The 20,790-nt window shown below is 43.9% G+C and overlaps 1 protein-coding gene across 3 annotated transcripts in view; it reads left to right on the top strand.

Moving 5' to 3' along the window:
* Positions 1-20,790, top strand: part of PDE10A (phosphodiesterase 10A) — a 294,100-nt gene that overhangs the window by 48,765 nt on the left and 224,545 nt on the right. Inside the window, exons 1-2 of one of the 3 annotated variants that reach the window (XM_034991989.1) lie at positions 18,015-19,096; positions 20,637-20,764. The exons of 1 other annotated variant lie outside the window; for it this stretch is intronic. In XM_034991989.1, coding sequence (XP_034847880.1) covers positions 20,728-20,764 — 37 coding nt within the window. In that variant the 5' untranslated portion in view covers positions 18,015-19,096; positions 20,637-20,727. Of the gene's footprint in view, positions 1-18,014; positions 19,097-20,636; positions 20,765-20,790 lie in introns of those variants that run through there. One more of the 3 variants, XM_034991988.1, reaches the window with a different exon arrangement.

Genomic DNA, 20,790 nt, shown 5'->3' with positions numbered 1-20,790 from the left:
GAGTGAAAGCTTGAAGTTGGGACTGGCAGAACTCCTTAAGCCAAATAGGAGTTTAAGGGCAGGGACTTAAACCAGAAAAAGGTTTCCTGACTCCTCGTGCTGCCATCTTTCTTTGCTTCACTATCTCCCTCTCACAATAAAGGTTAAATCGTTTTGAGGGCAACTTACTTGTAAAGCACTTAAGAAAAGGAAGGTGTGTGTGAGGTTAGTGCACACAGGAGCAGTGCCTACAAGTAGGCACTGTATTTAAAAATCCTGTGAGTTGGGGTGCCTTGGTGGCTCAGTCGGTAAGTCTCCGACTTAATTTCAGCCCAGGTCCGTGACCTCAGGGTTGTGAGATCGAGCCCTGTGTTGGGCTCTGTGCTCAGCGGGGAGTCTGTTTGAGGTTCTCTCCCTCTCCCTCTGCCCTCCCCTCCCCCACTTGTGCGGGCTCTCTCTTTCTCAAATAAATACAATCTTTTAAAAAATTCCGTGAGTTATCATTTCTGGCAGAAATCAATACTTGAATTAAGATCACTCTTCACAGAATAGTAGAGTAAATCTTTGGCAGGACAGGCATTTTGGCATTATCTCCTAATGCTCGCGGAAGAAATGCTAGGGTGACCCCTCTCTGTGCTCTGTAAATTCAGCTGACACCAGAGACTCTGGAACTCAGGTGGAGATAATGTCACATACATAAAACTCTCTTCACACTGCATCTGCCCAGCCTCAGTCTGTGGGACGTTTTCTGAGGCAGCGTTTGAATCATTACATTACAGCTTTGTCGGCCACACTCAGTCAAGGACTGGGACGTGTAGTATAGCCCCTTCCAGGGAGGAGAAACTGCTCTTTGTGATGATCAGTGTCCTATTGTCAGTAGGTTTCCAGAAGTTAACTTTTTCTCCATCTAAGTGGGAAAAATATTTTGAAAAAAGATTATTTTGCTATTTCTAAGTTGTGAAGCAAGAAGACAGATAACATGTGAATATACTTTTGACAAAGTAACAACAGAACAAACATACTTCCTACTGGAATATAAAGAGCTCTACATTGATCCTATTAAATTCCGATATCATCCCGATCTCCTGGGTTCCCAGCACCCAGAGGACCACTGTTACAGCAAAAATGTCCCTAACAGTCTCAAACGGCCTGTCTTCCTTGGCCCCAGCTCCTGCAGTCTCCACATCCAGCTGCATCATGCCATACCGTAGATGCTCCTCCCCAGACCTGACTTACTCATCTCTGCCCACTTTGTCCATTCCTTTCCTTTTGCCTACCCTCAGCTTTTCTCCCATTTGCTGAACCTGGTGCACTTACTCCTCCAAGAAATGCTCTTCCATTTCCACTGTAGTCAATAGTGATGTGGTATTTCTGGCTTTTGAGGTAAGATTGCATTTCCCTGCTCCTGTCAAACTTATGATCATGTAGTTGCTCTGACCAATAAAGTGTGGAAGGAGGTGAGGTGTGCTTAACAGTGGAAGTCTTTTCTTTTTTTAAGATTTTATTTATTTGACAGAGAGAGAGAGAGATCACGAGCGGGAGAGGCAGAGGGAGAGGGAGAAGAAGACTCCCTGCTGAGCAGAGAGCCCGATGTGAGGCTCGATCCCAGGACCCCGGGATCATGACCTGAGCCAAAGGCAGATGCTTAACCGATTAAGCCACCCAGGCGCCCCAACAGTGGAAGTCTTTAAGAGCCACAGTTTCCCATGTTTCCTTCCCCAGGTGGGGTAGGCAGTGATGTTCCAGATGAGGTTGTATTTTGAGTTCCTGAGTGAGAACAAAGTAGAGGTAAATGACCAGAACTTAAGTGGGCAAGTATAGTGAGTGCAAATAAATCACTGGCGTTTTTGTTTTTGTTTTTTTAAAGATTTTATTTATTTATTTGACACACAGAGAGCAGGAGAGCACAGGCCGGGGGTGGGGGAGTGGCAGAGCGAGAGGGAGAAGCAGGCTCCCCGCTGAGCAGGGAGCCCAATGAGGGGCTCAATCCCAGGACCCTGAGATCATGACCTGAGCCTAAGGCAGTCACCCAACCAACTGAGCCACCCAGGTGCCCTCCTTGGTGTTTTAAGTTACTAAGATTCTGGGATAGTTTCTTACTTCAACAAAACTTAGCCCTTACAGGCTGATGCTTGCCCCTATAATGAGTTTCTTTTTCCTCATTGATACTGTAACTATTGACAGCATTTTTAAGACTATACTGTGTTCCAGGCTGTGTGGAAGGTGCTGTATTTGTGTCATCTTGTTAACTATTTTTAATAGCCCTATACAAAGTTCTTTTCATCACTGTTGCACTTTTAGGGAAACTGAGGCTTGGAGATGTCATAGTTTGTTCAAGGTCATGCTGTGTAACTCCAAATCCTGTACCTGTAATGGCCTTGCTCTCCCTGACTCACTTAGCTGCACTGTCCACAAATATCTATGAGCTCCTGATGTGTGCCCAGCTCTGTACTAGGTCTGAGGATCAAAGCATGAATCAGAAATAGTCCCTATCCACAAGATTAGGATTTTACAAAGAAAAGGAGAAATGTAAGCAAGTAAGTACAATGAAATGTTAATAGAAGTGATGCAGCACAGTGGGTGCTGGAAATATTTGGAATCAAAATCTCTCTTTTTTACTGTAAGGTTTTGGACAAGTTCTCACTCCCCTGCCTTCCCAGCTAACCCTTCTGACTTCTATTTTGTCATTCCTAAAATGGGAGAAGTTTCAACATTTTATAAGCTATAAAATGCAGAAGCCTACCTACCTCAAAATAGCATTAGCATGGAATGCACAAAACCTTCTAAGTTCCTGGCCCTCAGCAGTGTGCAATGCATGGTAGTTCCCACTTGATTTTATTGGTTCAGTAGGAGATTTAGGGAGAGCACAAAGGAAGGAGCATTCCATTTGAGGGAAAATGAGCAGAGAGTTTGATGGAGGAGGTGATGCTTGGCTTGAGTTCTTAAGCAGAAGTCATTTTACTCTCACCAAGGGTAGGAAAGGGAAGTACATCCCAGACTAAGGGAAATAGCATGAACAAAATTATGGAAGATTTAGGGAACTGCAAGAAGTTTGTTATTAGAAAAATACGGAGCACAATGGGGGAAATGGTGGGAGATGAGGTTTTGGCAGGTGTCCTGGGCAGACTAAGTTGAGTGAACGCTATTGCATAGGCTGTAAGGAACCACTGGAAGGGTTAAGTCTGTGCTGTGGCTTGCTTGCTTGCTTCCTCCTTTTAGTGTGGGTTCTAGAAGTCAAAGGTGGAGTTGAGGGGGTGACAGATGAAGGAAAGGAAGCCAGTTAGTGGACTGCTATAGAGAGAGAAATGATGAAGGCAGAGGGGATGGGATGGAGAGAATAGACAGAAGCAATGCTAAGGAATTAAAATTGATAAAGATGTGTTTGTTTATAAAATTTCAGAAGTGAGGGAAAGGAGGAGCCCAGGAGAGCTACCAAGTTTTGGATTTGGTGAACTTGAGTGAGAAGTTTGTACTAAAGATGAGGAATGCAGAAAAGGGCTGTTTTCTGAGTGCTTTTTAACTGTTAAATTTTTTGTGTGTCGGGATTATTCACTTAGAAAACTCAATGATGTGAACAGTGTCCAAAGTAAAAGGAGAAATCCCACTCCCCTACGTGAGCTGGTAGTTTTTCCCCTGCATGTTTTCAACCACATGCGTGTGTAATGATCGCCTCAAACAGAGATAGTACCTTTTGCAACATTCTTTTGTCATTTAATAACCTAGGATGAGCAGCTTTCCAGCTTGTTCCACTTAAGTGCACAGAGATGGATCTCCTTCATTCATTAGTGTAAAAAGGTAAGTAGTATGCTATTCCATTAGGATGTTCCATTTATTTCTTTATGTTTGCACTTGCAAGTAATGCTACAAAGGACACTCTGTGTATCTCTCTTTGCATGCTTTGACAGTACGGAAACAATTTTTTTAGAAGGTAAGTTCAGTTTTGTAATGCAGCGTCTGGGGTAGCCAGGTAACGGGCATTCAGGTACATATGTCAGTCAGTTGGGTCAGAAGGGGCTGATATTTAGGAGAGAGAGCTGACCTGCTGTCAAGTACGTGTAAGATGTCAAAGTGTCAATAGCGCTTGAAGCTACAGATAATGATTTACTTATTGAAACTAGTTATTTGGTGCCTAGTATTTATCATGTACTGTGTTATCTTTGGGATATAATGGCCACTATCCTCACTGAGCTTTACTGCAGAGTGAGGAAGAAGGCAATTATATGAATAGTTAATTGGTAAATTTACTGTTAAAAATTGTGATAAAGGCTACAAAAGAGAAGAACTGGGTGCTAGGAGGGAACCTAATTTTTAAATTCAGTGGTAGGGCAAAGCCTCCCTGTTTGTCACACATTCTTTGCTAATCCTAAATACTATTTTTTTTTTATTTGCAAGAGAGAGAATGAGAGAGAGCACGAGTTGGGGGAGGGTCAGAGGGAGAAGCAGACTCCCTGCTGAGCAGGGAGCCCGATGTTGGGACTCGATCCCGGGACTCCAGGATCATGACCTGAGCCGAAGGCAGTCGCTTAACCAACTGAGCCACCCGGGCGCCCCTAAATACTATTTTCTTTACGTACATGTCTTGACTGTTGTACTTCCCATGTATCCCAGAAGGAACCAGCTCTGTAAGAATTGGCTTAAACAAGTAGAAGTTTTTCCAGTTTGGATGGTAATTGGTGTGGTTTTATTGCCTGCTTCATCTAATTGGGGGATAGTATTCCATTGTTTGCTTATACAACTTTTTTTTTTTTAAAGATTTTATTTATTTATTTGAGAGAGAGAGAATGAGAGACAGAGAGCACGAGAGGGAAGAGGGCAGAGGGAGAAGCAGACTCCCCGCCGAGCAGGGAGCCCGATGCGGGACTCGATCCAGGGACTCCAGGATCATGACCTGAGCCGGAGGCAGTCGCCCAACCGACTGAGCCACCCAGGCGCCCTGTCCTCATCTTATTAACCTCTCAATTGACATAGTTGACTGTCCCTCTTTTGTTTTTTTATTAAAAGGTTTTTTTTTTTAAGATTTTATTTATTTATTTGAGAGAGAGAATGAGAGACAGACAGCACGAGAGGGAGGAGGGTCAGAGGGAGAAGCAGACCCCCTGCCGAGCAGGGAGCCCGATGTGGGACTCGATCCCGGGACTCCAGGATCATGACCTGAGCCGAAGGCAGTCGCTTAACCAACTGAGCCACCCAGGCACCCTGCTTATACAACTTTTTATTTATTCATTTCCCAGTGGATAAACATTCAGGTAAAAGCTGCTTTACAGACAACATGGGATTTGCCTCTTTCACTACATTTCTAGTACTGCTTCTGTTTCCAGTTGTCAGTGAGTCAAAGGCTGCCACCAAGTTGCTCCCTGGAGGAACACCCCTCCCATGCCAGCAGGTGTACTGTCCCTCCCTGACCTTCAGCAAATGCCTATCATCTGAACAGTGTGGGAGGGGCTTAGAATCCTAATGCCTTAGGAGGGAACGCTGTATCTGAGGACTGAGCACTTACAGGAGGATTCCCCTTTCTTACTCAAAAGGCTTCCCATTTACGGGTACTTAACCGTTTTGACTAGAATCCTTTCAGCTACAACATGGGGTGTTAGAACTGTCATTTTTGCTACTTAATTTTTACTTCTCTGATTTTATGTTTTAATTGCTTCTTGGTAACAACGCAGGTTACAGTTGCCTTGGCCCTTAGGTCACTTAAGTACGATACTAGTTTATAATAAATATCAGTGACTTTTTAAGGAGTTGTCACAGGCTGTAAGCCCATAAACCTTTTGGAACATGTATTTTTCCTCACCATGGCTGCACAGCAGGATCCTGTGGGAGAGCTTTGATTGCTGTCCCAGACTTATTCATGCAGACTCGTCAGACAATACATTTTTAAAAAGATGCTCATGGGTTACCAAAGGTGTTTCAAGATATATCTAAAAAGGAGGCATGTCATATTACATAATTATTTTATTCTTCTTAACATGAAACTTGTTTTTTCGTTATCTCCCTTCTGAAAGTTAATTTTGTTTTCATATTGGAGGAAAAACAACTTCTGATATCACATAAATAAATATAATACAGACTAGCTTAGACTTTAGCCATCTATCTTTCAGTGCGAGCCTTGCATTGTATAAAGCACAATTTAGGAGCACTGGAGTTCTGTGAGGTTGAACTTTATAAGGATGTCTTCTTTATGAAAAAGGACACAAAAATCTCTCACTTTTGCAAATATCGCCAAAACTCCTCACTCAGGTCTTTCTCGGGACCTTGGAAGGGGCCTGTGCAAGTGCTAGGCCTTGAAACTTGGCTTCCTGCTAAGTCTTCCCCTGCTCCAAAATACTGTTCCCAGTTACTTTCCGCAGTGACCAAATTGCCTGTTTGGAAGGACACTCCCGTGGTACATATATTAATCAGTCACAGAGGCCCAGCTGTCCTGGGACAGCTCCTGTGGGTGGCAGCTGAGTCTCTGAGTGTTCGGTTGAGAAAGAGTGTGACATGGTTTGGAGGGATGGGTGGGTCCGGGACTGGTTTACTGTCTGTGTCATCACTGCCTGACGCCTTAGCTGGAGTTGCTTTCTTGATTTATTTTCCTGTCTCTGTAAAAGCTTATGGAGACTACTGGGGCCAGGCAAGTTGTGCAGAGAGGAAAGGCTGCAAGGAAAGTACAGACTGATCTCATCAACCTGCTTTGCTCAGTATACCCTGATCTTAGTGTCTTCTTCAAAAAATATTGATCATAAAAGCGATTTTCTCCTTCATTTTTGGACATCTACCACATAATTATTGCACCCAGGGTAAAGTTGGATTCCATACTGCAGTCCTAGGTAAGGCTCTTCAGTGTAGAACTCTTCATATTTACAGAGACTTTGAAAAGAGACAGTATAATCAGAAAGTAGTATTAATAAATTAGGCAGGCATGAGAGATGTACTGGTTATGCATGGGAGGGCAAATAAAAACATCAGAGAACAGCTAGCCTGACTAATTGATGTAAATTCTCTGAAGGACTCAGAAGTTGTCTACTAGCAAGTTCTTAGTGTAAAAATGTCAGGGAACGGGGCATCTAGAGACGAGGAAATCTTAAAAGTAATTACTCTTCTGAAATGAATTTGAAGGAGAGGGCAACTGGATCTTAAAAAGTATTGGAGTCTACCAGTTTTTAAGAGAGCTTTTATTTATTTATTTGACAGAGGGAGAGCACAAGCAGGGGGAGCAGCAGAGGGAGAAGCAGGCTCCCCGCTGAGCAGACAGCTGGACATGGGGCTCGACATGGGGCTCGATCCCAGGACCCTGGGATCATGACCTGAGCCAAAGGCAGAGGCTTAACCGACTGAGCCACCCAGGCGCCCCTGGAGTCTACCAATTTTTGTGCATTGGCTTCCTCCTTTCCGTCTCCTAGGGCAGTTGTAAGCATTACATATTATAATGCCAACTGACATAAAACACTGCATAGCACATAGCAAACGCTCAGTAAAGTTAGCAAATTATGTGTAATACAGAGTTGTTTGCAAAACAAAATGTTAATGCTATTGCATTTGAGTAGCTAGAGGAAGAAATATGAAATCATACTTAACTATAAATCTTTGAACATTAGACTTGGCTAATACTGCTTTCTGTATCAGGTTTGTTTAAAGAATTAATTCCTTATTTGTGAGGCAAGAGCGGAGGGAATAGACTAGGAGCAATATTTGAGGTACCAATGTGTGGTTATGCGTGATACAATCCTGTCAGAGTGGTTGCAGGCAGCTTAGTGGGCCCTGTGGATACCTCTGTGGGCTGGTACTTCTTCTGTATCCTTGATTAAGTGGTCTCGGGACCTTTACTGAGTATGTGTTGTATGAGTGAAAGGTGTGATGAGGAAGTACATGGATGTAAGTCTGCCAATGGGAAGCTCAGTGGGATCCAGGGAGAAAGGTAGGGTGTGGAAGTGAAGAGCAGGGAGGCTGGCAGGAGCTCTGATTTTATAACACTGAGCCCAGCAAGAAATATTTGCTATGCTGTCAACTGAAGGACACATTAGGACATCCAAACACACACACACACACACACACAGAGACACACACAATTTGGTTTCTTAAATAGAAGCAAAGACCCTCAAGAGACAACCCACTTTCTCATCGGATTAAGTTTTACCCTGATCTTAAAACCTCACCTTACAGAGAACTCATTCACTGCCATTTTCATAGACAGTCGTGCTTTAGAACTGTGCACGGCTGGCTGCTCTCTCTCGACCAAGTGGTTAGCGTGTTGGGAAGGCTGCAGGCCCTCTTGGCAGCATGTCCCCACGTCGCGCTGAAAACCCAGGAGTCTTCCCTGGAGTCCCCGAGGAGTGAAGGTGACGGACTGTCAGGTGTCAAATTCTCATTTGGGTGGGAAGTGTTGATCGAGAGAGATGAAAGCCTCTGGCTGGGGAGGGCGGGTGAGGGGTGGTGAGGCTAGGATTCCATGGTTGGACCGTGATGTCAGGGGCGCCAAAGGGAACGAGCTTGTACTCAGCCTCCGGCAGTTGGAATCTGTTGGAAGGCGGTTGGCCAATCCTGGGCCTATGAGACGGGACGGTGGAAGACCCCACTGGTGTCAGCTTTGACTCCAGGTACACAGGAAGTAATTTAAGGGCTTGTGCAAGTCTCTGCTCCCAGGACAGTCCGCATGCCTGATGCCGACCCTAGGAGTCTGGCTGCCGAAGAGGCCAGGGAGGCCGGCTTAGAGGCTCCGAGCTGGCGGCCTGAGAAGCATTCCTGCTCCTGCCTTCGAGCCGTGGCAGCTAGTGGCTGACTGTGGTATGGCAAGATTATTTGGTGAGGAGGGGGCTTGTTCACATGAATGCTTTTCAGTACTTACTGTGTACCAGGTGTTGTGCTAAGCCTGTTGAAACACTCGGGGGCTAAGTACCACAATGAAACAGAGACGCAACTCGTATCTTCCTAACTCATGTGGGTTAAATGATGGAGGCAGTGACTTTAAAAGGTTTCCTCTGACTTTTCATGATTGCAAGAGGTCAGAGAAGGACCGATGGGAACAAAACCAGAACTGATTGTAACGCTGCTCCGTCCAACAGCCGCACAGGGAGGGTAGTACACAGGGAGGGAGAAGGCGGGACTGCAGGGGTGCCGTGCGTTTGTGCAGCAGAGAACCGTTCAGCCCAGTCGCGAGGGAGGGAGGGAGGTCGACGGAGCGAGGGCTGCACACAGAGGTCCGGCTGCCCTCTGAAGGAGAGGGCTGTGGTGCAGCTCGGGCTGCTCCTGGGTGTGTGCCTGGTCTCGCGTGCCTTTGCGTCCAGCAGAGCACCTGTTATGGGTCAGGATCCCTGGCAGTCACAGTAGGGGAGGGTCGGCATACAATTCATCATAATCGTATCCTTTAAAATCCATCCCTAACTGTCCTGTAATACAGCAGTTCTGAAATGACCCAAGGGAAGAAGACATTAGACTATGTTAGGCTGGCTGGGGTAGAGCTGAGGCTGATCTGGAAGTTCTGTCGGGGAAGGCTTGTGTCTCCCCCCGAAGGGTTTGGAGAGGCACACCTGGGTGGGTGGGTGGGGGAGCAGACAGGAGGAAAGGATTGCAGAAGGACGTCTGGAGATCTCTTCCAGACAGGAGAGAGGATGCACTGAGGCAAAGGTAGTCATGATGGATTTGTCTTTAAGGTCCATAGCCACGCTCCTAGGTGGTAGCAAAAGCAAGTTTCTCACCCCTCGTCCAGGATTCGTAGTTTAGAGTTTTCCTAGTTTATTTGAAAAAAGTATGGAGATAATGGAACTTTTTTCCCTTGAAATGGATTTGTGATTCTACTTATTGTATGAGCTTAACAGAAAATAGAAGAACCCAAGAAACCATTTATTGAGCAATTATCACGTTCTAGACAGGATATTAAGAATTTTACATCCATTATCTTTATTAATCTTTACAATAATCCTTATAAGATTGCTACTCTTTTTTTAAAAGACTTTATTTTATTGTATTTTATTTGAGAGACCGAGAGCATGAACAGGGGGGAGGAACAGAGAGAGAGGGAAAAGCAGACTCCCTGCTGAGTGGGAATCCCAGGACCTTGGGATCATGACCTGAGCCAAAGAAACGCTTAACCGACTGAGCCACCCAGGCGCCCCAGATCGCTACTCTATAACCACCATTTTACAGATCTGAACCTTAGGATGAGTCCATTGCCCAGGGTCACACAGTAGGGTCATACCATTTGTACCCTGATTGCACATCAGGGGAAGAACTTCCTTTTTCATGATATGGAACAACTTCTGAACAAATGTTTTAAGTTTGGAAAATTTTAAGTACAGTTTTGCTAAAAAGTATTTTGTCATTTTTTTCCTGTTTGATAAGATACTTTGATAATAAGTTGCCAATATATTTGCCTGTAACTTTTTTTTTTAAGATTTTATTTATTTATTTGACAGAGAGAGAGAGAGAGACAGTGTGAGAGAGGGAACACCAGCAGGGGGAGTAGGAGAGGGAGAAGCAGGCTTCCCGTGGAGCAGGGAGCCCGATGAGGGGCTGGATCCCAGGACCCTGGATCATGACCTGAGCCGAAGGCAGACACTTAACGACAGAGCCACCCAGGCGCCCTCATTTGCCTGAAACTCTTAAAAGTTATATTTTTAAAATCTCTTTGATATTGCTAGTCTTATGGGGCGATCTCTCTCCAAAATGTGGAAATAAGAACAGAAATTCAATATGAATAGTAAAGTTTGTTTCCAAAATTGCACAAAACTAAATTTTACCATTCTCAGATGCAATTACAGATTTGCCAAAATATATATTGGTATTTTAGATATAACCAGTGAATTGACAGGTTTGGGGGTTTTTCCTCAAGAAACTATAAGTGGCAAACGTCTTTTTAAATTAGACGTGTGAGTGGTTTGTTGGTCTGACTCATGGCCTCCAATGAATGATGGCATCAAAGTTTTGGCCAAGTGTCTTTGCAGAGTTTGGGAGAACAGAGGATCAGGCTGGGGTTGCCAGGCTCCTGTAGTCAAAAGAATCTGGGTTTTTAGAATCAGACGGACTTGGTTCAAATTTCAGCTTTGCCAATCACAAGATACTGGATTGATTTTGAGGAAGTTGTCTAACTTCTCTGAATTTCAGTTTCTTCACCCATAGATTGGACATAATCCTAACTTCATGATCTGGATCTTGTTTACCACTCCAGCCTTATCTCCTGCCATCTTTATATGCTACTTCTCTTTCAGTATATGGCTCTCCAGCTTAGCACAGTTTTTCACTGTATCACATAATGTCAGTTCTATTTTTAGTGATGCTAAATTTGCTCATTAGGTTCAGTTGGTGTCCGCCAGATGTCTCCAGTGTAAAGGTATATTTTCTCCTTTGTAATGAATGATCTGTGGGATGATACTTTGAGATGGTGTGAATATCATATTTCTCAACACCCAGTTATTCAAGTGGTTTTAGCATTCATTGATTATCTTTGCTTGAATTATTGCTTTGAGGTTTACAGAATGATGTTTTTTTGAAAAACTGTACTCTTCTTTCCTCATTTAAGTTTTGAATTATCCTATAAAGAAGAGCTCCCTGCCTCCACTACTTGTTAGGATATCAATATGGACTCATGAATTCCTTTTACATTCAATGTATAATAACAAATTATCATATTTATCCTCTTTCCTTTTATATTTAATGTGTTACAATCCATTGTTGTACACATTATTTCTGATCCTCAAACTGCCCTAGATTTGGCCAGTATGAATCCTTTCAAATCCTTTCCTTAGTCCATTTCACATATCTCCCATTAGTCTTAGATATTTCTTGCCCTTCTAACACACATTTTTCCATATTTACTTTATGCTTTCCTATCTCAGACTGGGAATCAGCCATTTCTCCAAGGAGCCCTGGTCCTATTTAATGATAGTGGTATCTGGTATCCAAGACTTGAGCACTAGGTGTGCAACTTGGGTGTTATTTCTTTGAGGGGTTTTTAGTGTATTAGCTAAAAACATATATATTTACATGATAAGTTTAACAATGTTATCTCCAATTGAAATCCAATACCATAGGGTTCTTTGTCACCAGGAATTGAAAAAAAAAATTATATCAAGTAATCAGTGTAGAAAGCAATTAATAGAAAGCTTATGTATTATAGGCTAGAATAATTTGGTAAGAATCTTACACTACAAGTATTACTGGTGATTTAGCTCACTTAGAATAATTTGTTTTGTGAGCTACGATAGCACAAGAAATCTTTTTTTTTTTTTTTTAAGATTTATTTATTTGAGAGAGAGAGAGAACACAGTGGAGGGGAGGGGCAGAGAGAGAGGGAGAAGCAGAATCCCCGCTGAGCAGGGAGCCCGACGTGGCTCGATCCCAGGACCCTGGGTCATGACCTGAGCCGAAAGCAGACACTTAACAACTGAGCCACCCAAGCTCCCCATGAATAACACAAGAAATCTGAGGTAGGTTTTCATTGTGTCTGGAATTTTGACTTGATACTCTTTGCATCCTAAACTTACTCAAAATGACCTACATGACTCATAATATTAGTGTCCTTGTAAGATGAATAGTTTAGGAGTACATTTGCCATTTTAAAATTTCTTAAGTTATAATGGAAATCTATTAAAACATAAATATTTACTAATAAGGCTTTAAAGATACTGAATGTGACTAGTGTAATGTCTTAATATTAGCTGTAGATTTTGCTGATGCAACAGTCACTATGTGCATTGTTTGATTTTTATAAAAATTCTTATTTTATTGTGATACCTCATTTGTGCTGGTTTTTCTCACTTTAGAATATTGAATCATCAACTTTCCTAATTAGGGCATTTTGAACTTTATCATATATATGTGAGGATTTCAATTAAGACCGATTATGCTATAATGAATTTTTTTGTGTGTGTGCGATAGTAGCATTTTTGTCTATTTGTATTTTAAAATAGGTATTTGAGATCTTTTTGTTATGAACACATAATATAGTCTTTTAAATAAAAAGCACTGATGAATGAATGGGCCAGCTTTGTGGATTAAGTTCCTTTCTTCTGGCAAATAGCATAAAACCCATTGAAAGCAATCTCGGGTAGGTTATATTCTTCATTGATGTCAGGCTACTTTATACTCAACAGCTACTTTTAACATTTTAAAGTATCTTTTGAAGAGCTGTTTAAGCTCTTCATTTGTGTGTCCCAAGTGTGAGGTGAACTTGACATTGCCTTTTGGCCAAGATTGCAGAGCAGGGCCGGACCAGATGAGTAACGCTTGTGGTGGTTCAGATCTCTGGCAACCCATTCCATACAGCTGTGGTTCTTGTTATTGGAAACCCTGGGCTTTGAGTGAGAGAGAGCAGCCAGTACTTACAGGTTTACTATAGTAGAGCAAAGCAAAACAAAAACAATAAACAAATAATTTCTACATTGACACTGAGTATAATTGCACCAATTTTATGTCAGGTATAAAACTTAAACCTCATTCCAAGTTCTGCCTTGAAAAAATAGCAAAGGCACGCTGAAAATACTTGTTAGGCAAAATGTATTCAGCTATTTCTTGGGCTTGGAAAGAAAAGCCCCCTTTGTGCTGGCTATTAAGATTTATAGACAAGAAGGTTGCAGTGCAATTCCCTGTTTGACCATGCTAATTTATAATGAATTATGCAGTCTTTCAGTTTTCCCCCCTTTTCACTCCACCCTCTGCTCCTCCTCTTCCCAATAAAAATACCTCTTTTCTTGCTTTACTGCTTTTATAATCCAGACGACTAATACGATATAATGAGAAAGTATCTGGGCAAAGCAACTCTGTCTCATTTTCTAATTTATTTTGACTTAAACACTTTGTTAATTGAGGGGAAATAACTGTAAAAATCTATGATTTCATCATGGTTATTGTAATTGAGTTAAATGTCTATACTTTCTTAAAAAACAATGCTTTAAGGGGTGCCTGGGTGGCTCCGTTGTTAAGAGTCTGCCTTCGGCTCAGGTCATGATCCCAGGGTCCTGGAATCCAGCCCCACGTCGGGCTCCCTGCTCAGCGGGAAGCCTGCTTCTCCCTCTCCCACTCCCCCTGCTTGTGTTTCCTCTCTCACTGTGTCTCTCTCTGTCAAATAAATAAATAAAATCTTTAAAAAAAAAAAAAAACAAAAAAACCCCACAATGCCTTAAGTCATATTGAGTGTCTGCACAAATATCCAAATCTTAAATGAATGAAGGCGTTTTACTTCATATTATCTTGGAATATGTTTGACTTGATGGCAGGCGAATCAGCAAAATTATAAAGCTAACTTTATTTCCCTCGCTCCCCAATAGTTTAATACCACCAAGACCTTTTTCTAATATTAAGCCAAGGTTGAGGGGATGGGGGAGATCTTTTCTCCTAGTATCTATTATAATAACTTAGTTTGAAATATATAGACATATAGTTAAAAAAACAAACAAATGAAGCCATCTAGTTTTTACAGCAGTATTTACCAACTTCATAAATTATCTTAAGAACAGAAGATACATTTCTGGTTGATAATATGAAAAATATATATAAAGGCTAATATTAGTTAAAATAGAATAGAGTCACTTAGTTTTTTTTTTTTTTTTAAGATTTTATTTATTTATTTGAGAGAGAGAGAATGAGAGACAGAGAGCATGAGAGGGAGGAGGGTCAGAGGGAGAAGCAGACTCCCTGCCGAGCAGAGAGCCCAATGCGGGACTCGATCCCGGAACTCCAGGATCATGACCTGAGCCGAAGGCAGTCGCCTAACCAACTGAGCCACCCAGGTGCCCTAGAGTCACTTAGTTTTATAGGAGTGGCAACAAAACCAAAATGTAAAGAAAGCCTTGTACTTGCAGTAATGAAACTCTGTTTTGGTTGCTGGATCTCTGAGACCTACACGGCTCTGACAGTTACCTGGCAGCATGTTTTCTGGGTGTTTCTGTGTACGAAGACCTTTATGATGTGTTTCACTTCATTTAACCTCTGTCATTTGAACCGGAATTCTAAAGAGGCAGAATTAAGGGGCGCCTGGGTGGCTCAGTTGTTAAGTGTCTGCCTTTGGCTCAGGTCCTGATCCCAGGGTCCTGGGATCGAGCCCCGCATCGGGCTCCCTGCTCCGCGGGAAGCCTGCTTCTCCCTCTCCCACTCCCCCTGCTTGTGTTCCCTCTCTCACGCTCTCTCTCTCTCTGTCAAATAAATAAATAAAATCTTTAAAAAAAAAAAAAAGAGGCAGAATTAATCGTCCCTCCTTCCTGGAAGACATGTGAAAATTATGTCTTGTCTTAAAAACAAAGCAGCACTTTTGCAAAGTACTTATGCCTTAGTTCTTCTGTCATATGTATCAGTAAAGAGGAAAAGAAATAAATCATTCATATGTTAACTTTGGGGAAACCTCCAAATTACCTGAAACACTTGTTGATGGATTTAAAGTCAACTCATCCAAGGTCATACATGATAATCTGACAAACTGGGACCAGAAAGGCTTTTTGTGGAGGAAGCCTTTTACGGCTACATTAAATGTAGCATTCTATGCTGTCTACTATAAGATTGACCAAATCTTGTTAGTTGTTATTTCTAAGAAATACAAGAATTTCAGTAGATTTGTTAATGCTGTTTGTAAAAGCTTTAAGTAGCAGTCTGCATGTGTTTGAATCTTTTCTAACTCTGCTCTCAGGTGCTCTATGAAAATAAGGTCCCTTCCTGCTCGCCCTGATATACAGTCTTTTCCCTTCTAAGGTACTAGCCTGGAGTTTTCCTCACATTTGGCCCTCAATCAATATGGGTGGGCCTGGAATTTACTAACTGCTAGGTTTCTTCCAATTTTTACTTGATGAAACATGCAATGATTAAATTTTCCATCAGTTCTGCTAGTGTTAATAAAATGAAACAGTGAATTAAATGGGAAATTTCTTCATCTTCTTAGGGAATAAATGCTAAAAGTTTATAGCAAAAATAACTTCCCTATATAAGACCTGAGAGCCTAAGGAAATTCCTCATTTTGTTTTCCTTAAACTGCTGCTAAGGACAAGTGATTTAACTATTGAACTAAAATTTGAGAGCCGAGTGTTTGCTATGTTGAATTGTTCTAATTGGTTTCTTCCCATATATACTTTAAAACAATATGTACTCTTGTCTTTTTCTTTCCATTTTCCTGTGAAGCAAATTACTTGAGCAGATGTAGTGCTGTGTGCAATACGGTGACGGTGATAACATTTGGGGTCCACCGGAATAATCCAGGCTAAGCTCTTTCTCTCAAAATCTTTAATTTCATGTTTTGCCACATAAAGTAATATTCACAGGTTCCAGGGATTGGACATGGCTATCTTTTGGGAGGTCATTTTTGGGCCTACCACAGTATTTGACTTTTTACCTATAAACTGTTGGAAGTAGTAAGGTTGAGAAGTAGTAGGAGAGTGGGAATTAGTATGGAATCTGAAGGCTCATTTGAAACATGGCTCAGTTACTTATTTGCTGTGTAAACTCTAGCAAGTTAACCTCTTAGTCTTCTTTTCCTCTTCTGTAAAATGTAGACATAATAGCGGATGTATCATAGGGTTATTTTGAAGATTAAATGATTTGATAGATGGAAAGTCATTCGAATAGTACCTGGTACACAGTAGGCACACAAAAAATGTTGACGATTGTCACCACAAGCAGTTGGCTCAGAAAAGTTTTGCATAAATGAAGCAGCTGTGAAGGTTGGTACTTGGTGGTGGATACGTTTGCTATGCTTTGCTTGTATTCACCATAGTTCATTATTTGCTACATGAAGGAACAGTGGCAAGATACCTAGGAAAACACAGTTGTGTTTTGGTTGCGGGGAGGGGTTCTGGTGGGAATGGGACTTCTCAATGTATTCCTTTTTTCGACTGTTTTAATTTTTCAGTGTATAACAATCTGAAAAGATCAACAAAATAAAGGAAGTGCAAGAAATGAAAGTTCAGAGAGGATCATCTATACTTGACTATATAGCTAATAAAAATCCCCAAAGAATAAAATTTGGAGTTTTTTTGGTGTCTGTTCCCATGATTCATGAATCCATGTTGTTTCCTTTGATATATATGGTGATTTTTGTTCTTGAGTTCAAGTTTTATATTCAGTATGCTTTCTCAACAACCTTTTGTTGAATTTCATTTTTTTGTTGTTGTTGTTGAATTTCATTTTTAAACATAAGTAGATTTATTAAGACTTGACAATTAAATCATTTGATAAGGACAAACTCACCTTAGAAAAATGTACTTAATTTGAAATACAGATCTTTAACTTATTAAACTGACATAGAGAATTGTGAAGTATAATGATTTAAAACATAGGCTTCTGTGTACTTACGAAGCTCTCACCATATAGTTTTTATTTTTCCATTGGTTTTGTTTTTTTAACCTTGCATTAACTTTAAATGAATGCTTTTGCTGCAGTTCACTTACTTTTTATTGTACCGCGTTGTACTTCTAGATACCTTATTAAGATCAGTAATGACAACTCAAACAGCCTGCATGAAGAAATCTGTTTTTGGTGAACATATATATGCCTTAAATAATTGGCACCTTACTTTGTGTGGAGCTTTATGTTTTGAATACATTTTCCAGTTAGTTTTTCAAAATTTTACAACAGCCCCAGGGAGTAGGTGGGTTCGGCAAAGCTAATGTCGTTTATCCTTGTGTGTTATTGTTTATTTGCTTGTCTCCTCAGCTTGAGTAAGAGGCAAGGACAGTGTTTTTATCATCTCTAGATTTCTAGTACCTAGCATATTATTGGTGCTCAAAAATAGCTGTTGAATGTACAAATAAATGGATAGTTGGGGGAAGGGATAAGAAAAATCACTAAAATTACCGTTAGTGATTTTTCTAGGCTTATGTGGCAAATAAATGAAATTGCCAGAACAAAATTCCTTGTCCTTGGACTTCTAGTCATTGCTCCTCTCAGAATGACTGATTGATTCCTTTTTTCTGTTTTAAATATGATATCAGCTTAGGGCTATTCAAACGCTTTGTGCCAAATGGAATAAATTAAGCCCAAGTAGGATTTAGCACTTTTGCTCATCAAAATTCTCAAAGCCTGAATGCCTTAGCAGCACATTATGAGAAATTCAGTTTTGTTTATTCTTTTTATCATAAATTTTAAGTGATAATGCTCATTCCTCTCTGTCTTAGTCAGTTTTGGCTGCTGTAACAAATACCATAGTCTGGGCAGTCGAAACAATAGACCTTTATGTTTCGCTGTGGGAGGTGCAGGCTGATTGGGTTCCGAGTGAAAGCTACCTTCCTCCATTCTCCTCACCGGGCAGAGAGAAAGATAGTCTCCCCTGTCTCTTCTGGGGCACTGACCCTGTCATGAGGCCTCTGTCCGCATGACCTCATGACCTCCCAAAGGCCTCCCCTCTAAGTACTGAAACACTGGAGATTAAGACCTCAGCATATGAATTCTGGACAGTCCATAGTACTGTCCCTCTGACAAAGTGTGGTGATAACTCAGATTAGTATTAAATGGTCCAAGCTGTCCCTCTCCGTCATAAGGCTTCGGTAGACAACCCAGTGTTTCTGTTTTTACAAGTGCTAAGAGATATGGACGGTTAGAACTGGACAGCGGACAGGCCTTTTCCCCCTGGTTTTCTTCCCTTCCTGTCACCATATGGATCTAAAAAGGAAATTAATAATTTATTTTCATCATCTGTTTTTCGAACTTAGTAAACTCTGCAAAATTTAACTCCTCCAAATTTGAACGTCCCATTTTCGTTCTCAGGAGGTGGTTGCGCCATACACACCGCTTCCCAAGCTGGAAAACGGGGCCCCCCTTCATTCTCATCGGCCAGGGACTGAGCGCCTTTAGTCGGTTAGGAAGCCTGGCGCTTTTCGCCCTTTTCCTTTTCGCCTCCTCACGGTTGTTCTAACACTGTGCTCTTGGTGGTCTCTGACACTGCCACGAGCACCCTGAGGCCAGGAGTGTGCTAGCCTCTTAGCCCGGCCCAGCACAGCCAGGTGCACAAGCACGGCTGATGCTCAAGCAGTTGGCGCTTTCAGGCGGGGGTGGGTGGAAGTCAGCCGGAGACGGTGACGTCGTGTGACGCACGTCAGAGCAGAGGCCGAAGGGCGGCCCAGCGGGTTGGAGAGGGCGGGGGTCTCTGCGGTTTTCAAGCGGAGCCCAGGGAGTGCTTGCGGACCTCGAGCGTTTTTCACCTTGTTTCGAGGCCGTGCGGAGCTGAGTAAGTGCCGTGCTTTTAAATACAAATCCGAGCCAGACTGTTGTCCGTTGCTTAACACGCGCTGTGCTCCTGCCCTACAATGCGGTCGTTTCAGTGGGTGCGGCTCTTGCAAAGAGAATCTTAAAGAAGTTGGCGATCGCCCTGGATCCCTGCGGGGAGGAGCAGGGAGCCCTCCTTGAAAGTAACCTTGGCGGGGAGGAGAGGGGCTTGGGGAGGAGCAGGGAGCCCTCCTTGAAAGTAACCCCGACGGCTTCGCAGCCCGCGATCACCGCCCGCGTTTCACCCGCAGTTCGCGGCCCTCGGAGTGCCATCCCCGCGCTCCCCAAAGCGGGTTCTCGGCGCGCTCTCTGCAGCCAGGGTGAGCGGACAGAGGCCAGGAGGGCCGGGAGGAGGCGCGGCAGGTGCAAGGGCCGCGGGGGCTGCACCTTCAAAGAGCCGTGCGGGCGCGTTTGGTTCCCTGGCCCATCCTCTAGCTGAGGCGCTGGATTCGAGGCGCCGTGCCCACTTCGGTCGGGCGAAGCCGCCTCGCCGTCCTCCCTCGGCCCCCTTCGGCGACGGGCACGCCTGGGAGGACAGCCCGGCGGCACTTCCGGCGGGAGCGCGACGTCACCGGAAGTGCGTCGCAGCCGCCTCCGCGGCCCGGGAGCGGGGCGGCTGGCTGCTGGGGCGCGAAGGCCGCCCAGGTGGCCCCGCCGGGAGCGGGGCGAGGAGCCGGCGCGTGGGTCGCCGACCGGCTCGGGACACCCGCCCAGCCGGGCTCCCCGGTTCCTGGTGTCCGAGGCCGGGCGGGAATGCCCTGGCGGCCGGCCTCCCCGAGGGTCGGCGCGCGGCCCGGGGGCCCCCAGCCCCAGGCGGCGGGTTTGTTTCCCGGTCCCCGGCAATGTGCTGTGAAGAGAACTGACCTGGAGTCGGAAAGCCCGGCGCGGGCAGGAGGCCGCGGGCCGCCTCTGGGACCGCGTCGGTTGGGGTCCCCTGTGGCTCCAGTGGGGCGAACGTGCCCTAGACCCGGAAGCCCTGCGGCGGGGCAGCCCCGGGCTGGACGCAGGAAGCGCCTCGTTGACGTTCTTGCGGACGCCCGCGTTTGCTCTGCCCCTTGGCGTTGCTCTGCCGGAGGCGGGGGGGGTGCTTCCGCGGGCGCTCGGTGAGCACGCGGCGAGGAGCGCGGCGTTTCCTGTGCAGAGGCTCGCCCGAAGACTGGCGGGCATGAGCGGCCCAGGCAGGGTGTGTGCCGAGGGGGCCACAGCGACCTTCCCGGATGTGAAGAGGGGCAGGGGCTGTCTCCCGGGTCCCGATCGATCGGAGGCAGCCACGGTGGGGAGGGGAGCGGCCGCAAGGACGCAGCACTCAGCAGCTTGTAGGACCCGAGCGAGCACGGAGGGGGAGAGCGGACCGCAGGATGGCTGGGATGTTGAGCTTGGACAGCTGGGTGGAGGGGCTTCATTAGAGATGGGGTCCCCAGGAGGGACGAGATGCAAGAAGGGAAGGTGTCAATTATCTGATAGTTACTTCATCTTTTTGTTTGTTTTGTTTTTTTGTTTAGAAGCTAGAAGTATAGATATAGAAGTCACCCACAGAGATGTTACAGTTGAAGACATGGGGGTAGAGAAGACTTTGAAGGAAAAGAATGTAGAATGAGGATAGAAGAGAGGAAATCCAGCATTTTAACAGGTGAGTAGAGTCTCTAAGTCAGCAAA

The sequence above is a fragment of the Mirounga leonina genome, unplaced genomic scaffold (genome assembly GCF_011800145.1).
Source record: "Mirounga leonina isolate KUSES-001 unplaced genomic scaffold, KU_Mleo_1.0 Mir_54, whole genome shotgun sequence".
Classification (NCBI taxonomy): Eukaryota; Metazoa; Chordata; class Mammalia; order Carnivora; family Phocidae; genus Mirounga; species Mirounga leonina.
This window is presented reverse-complemented; position numbering and strand designations above follow the sequence as displayed.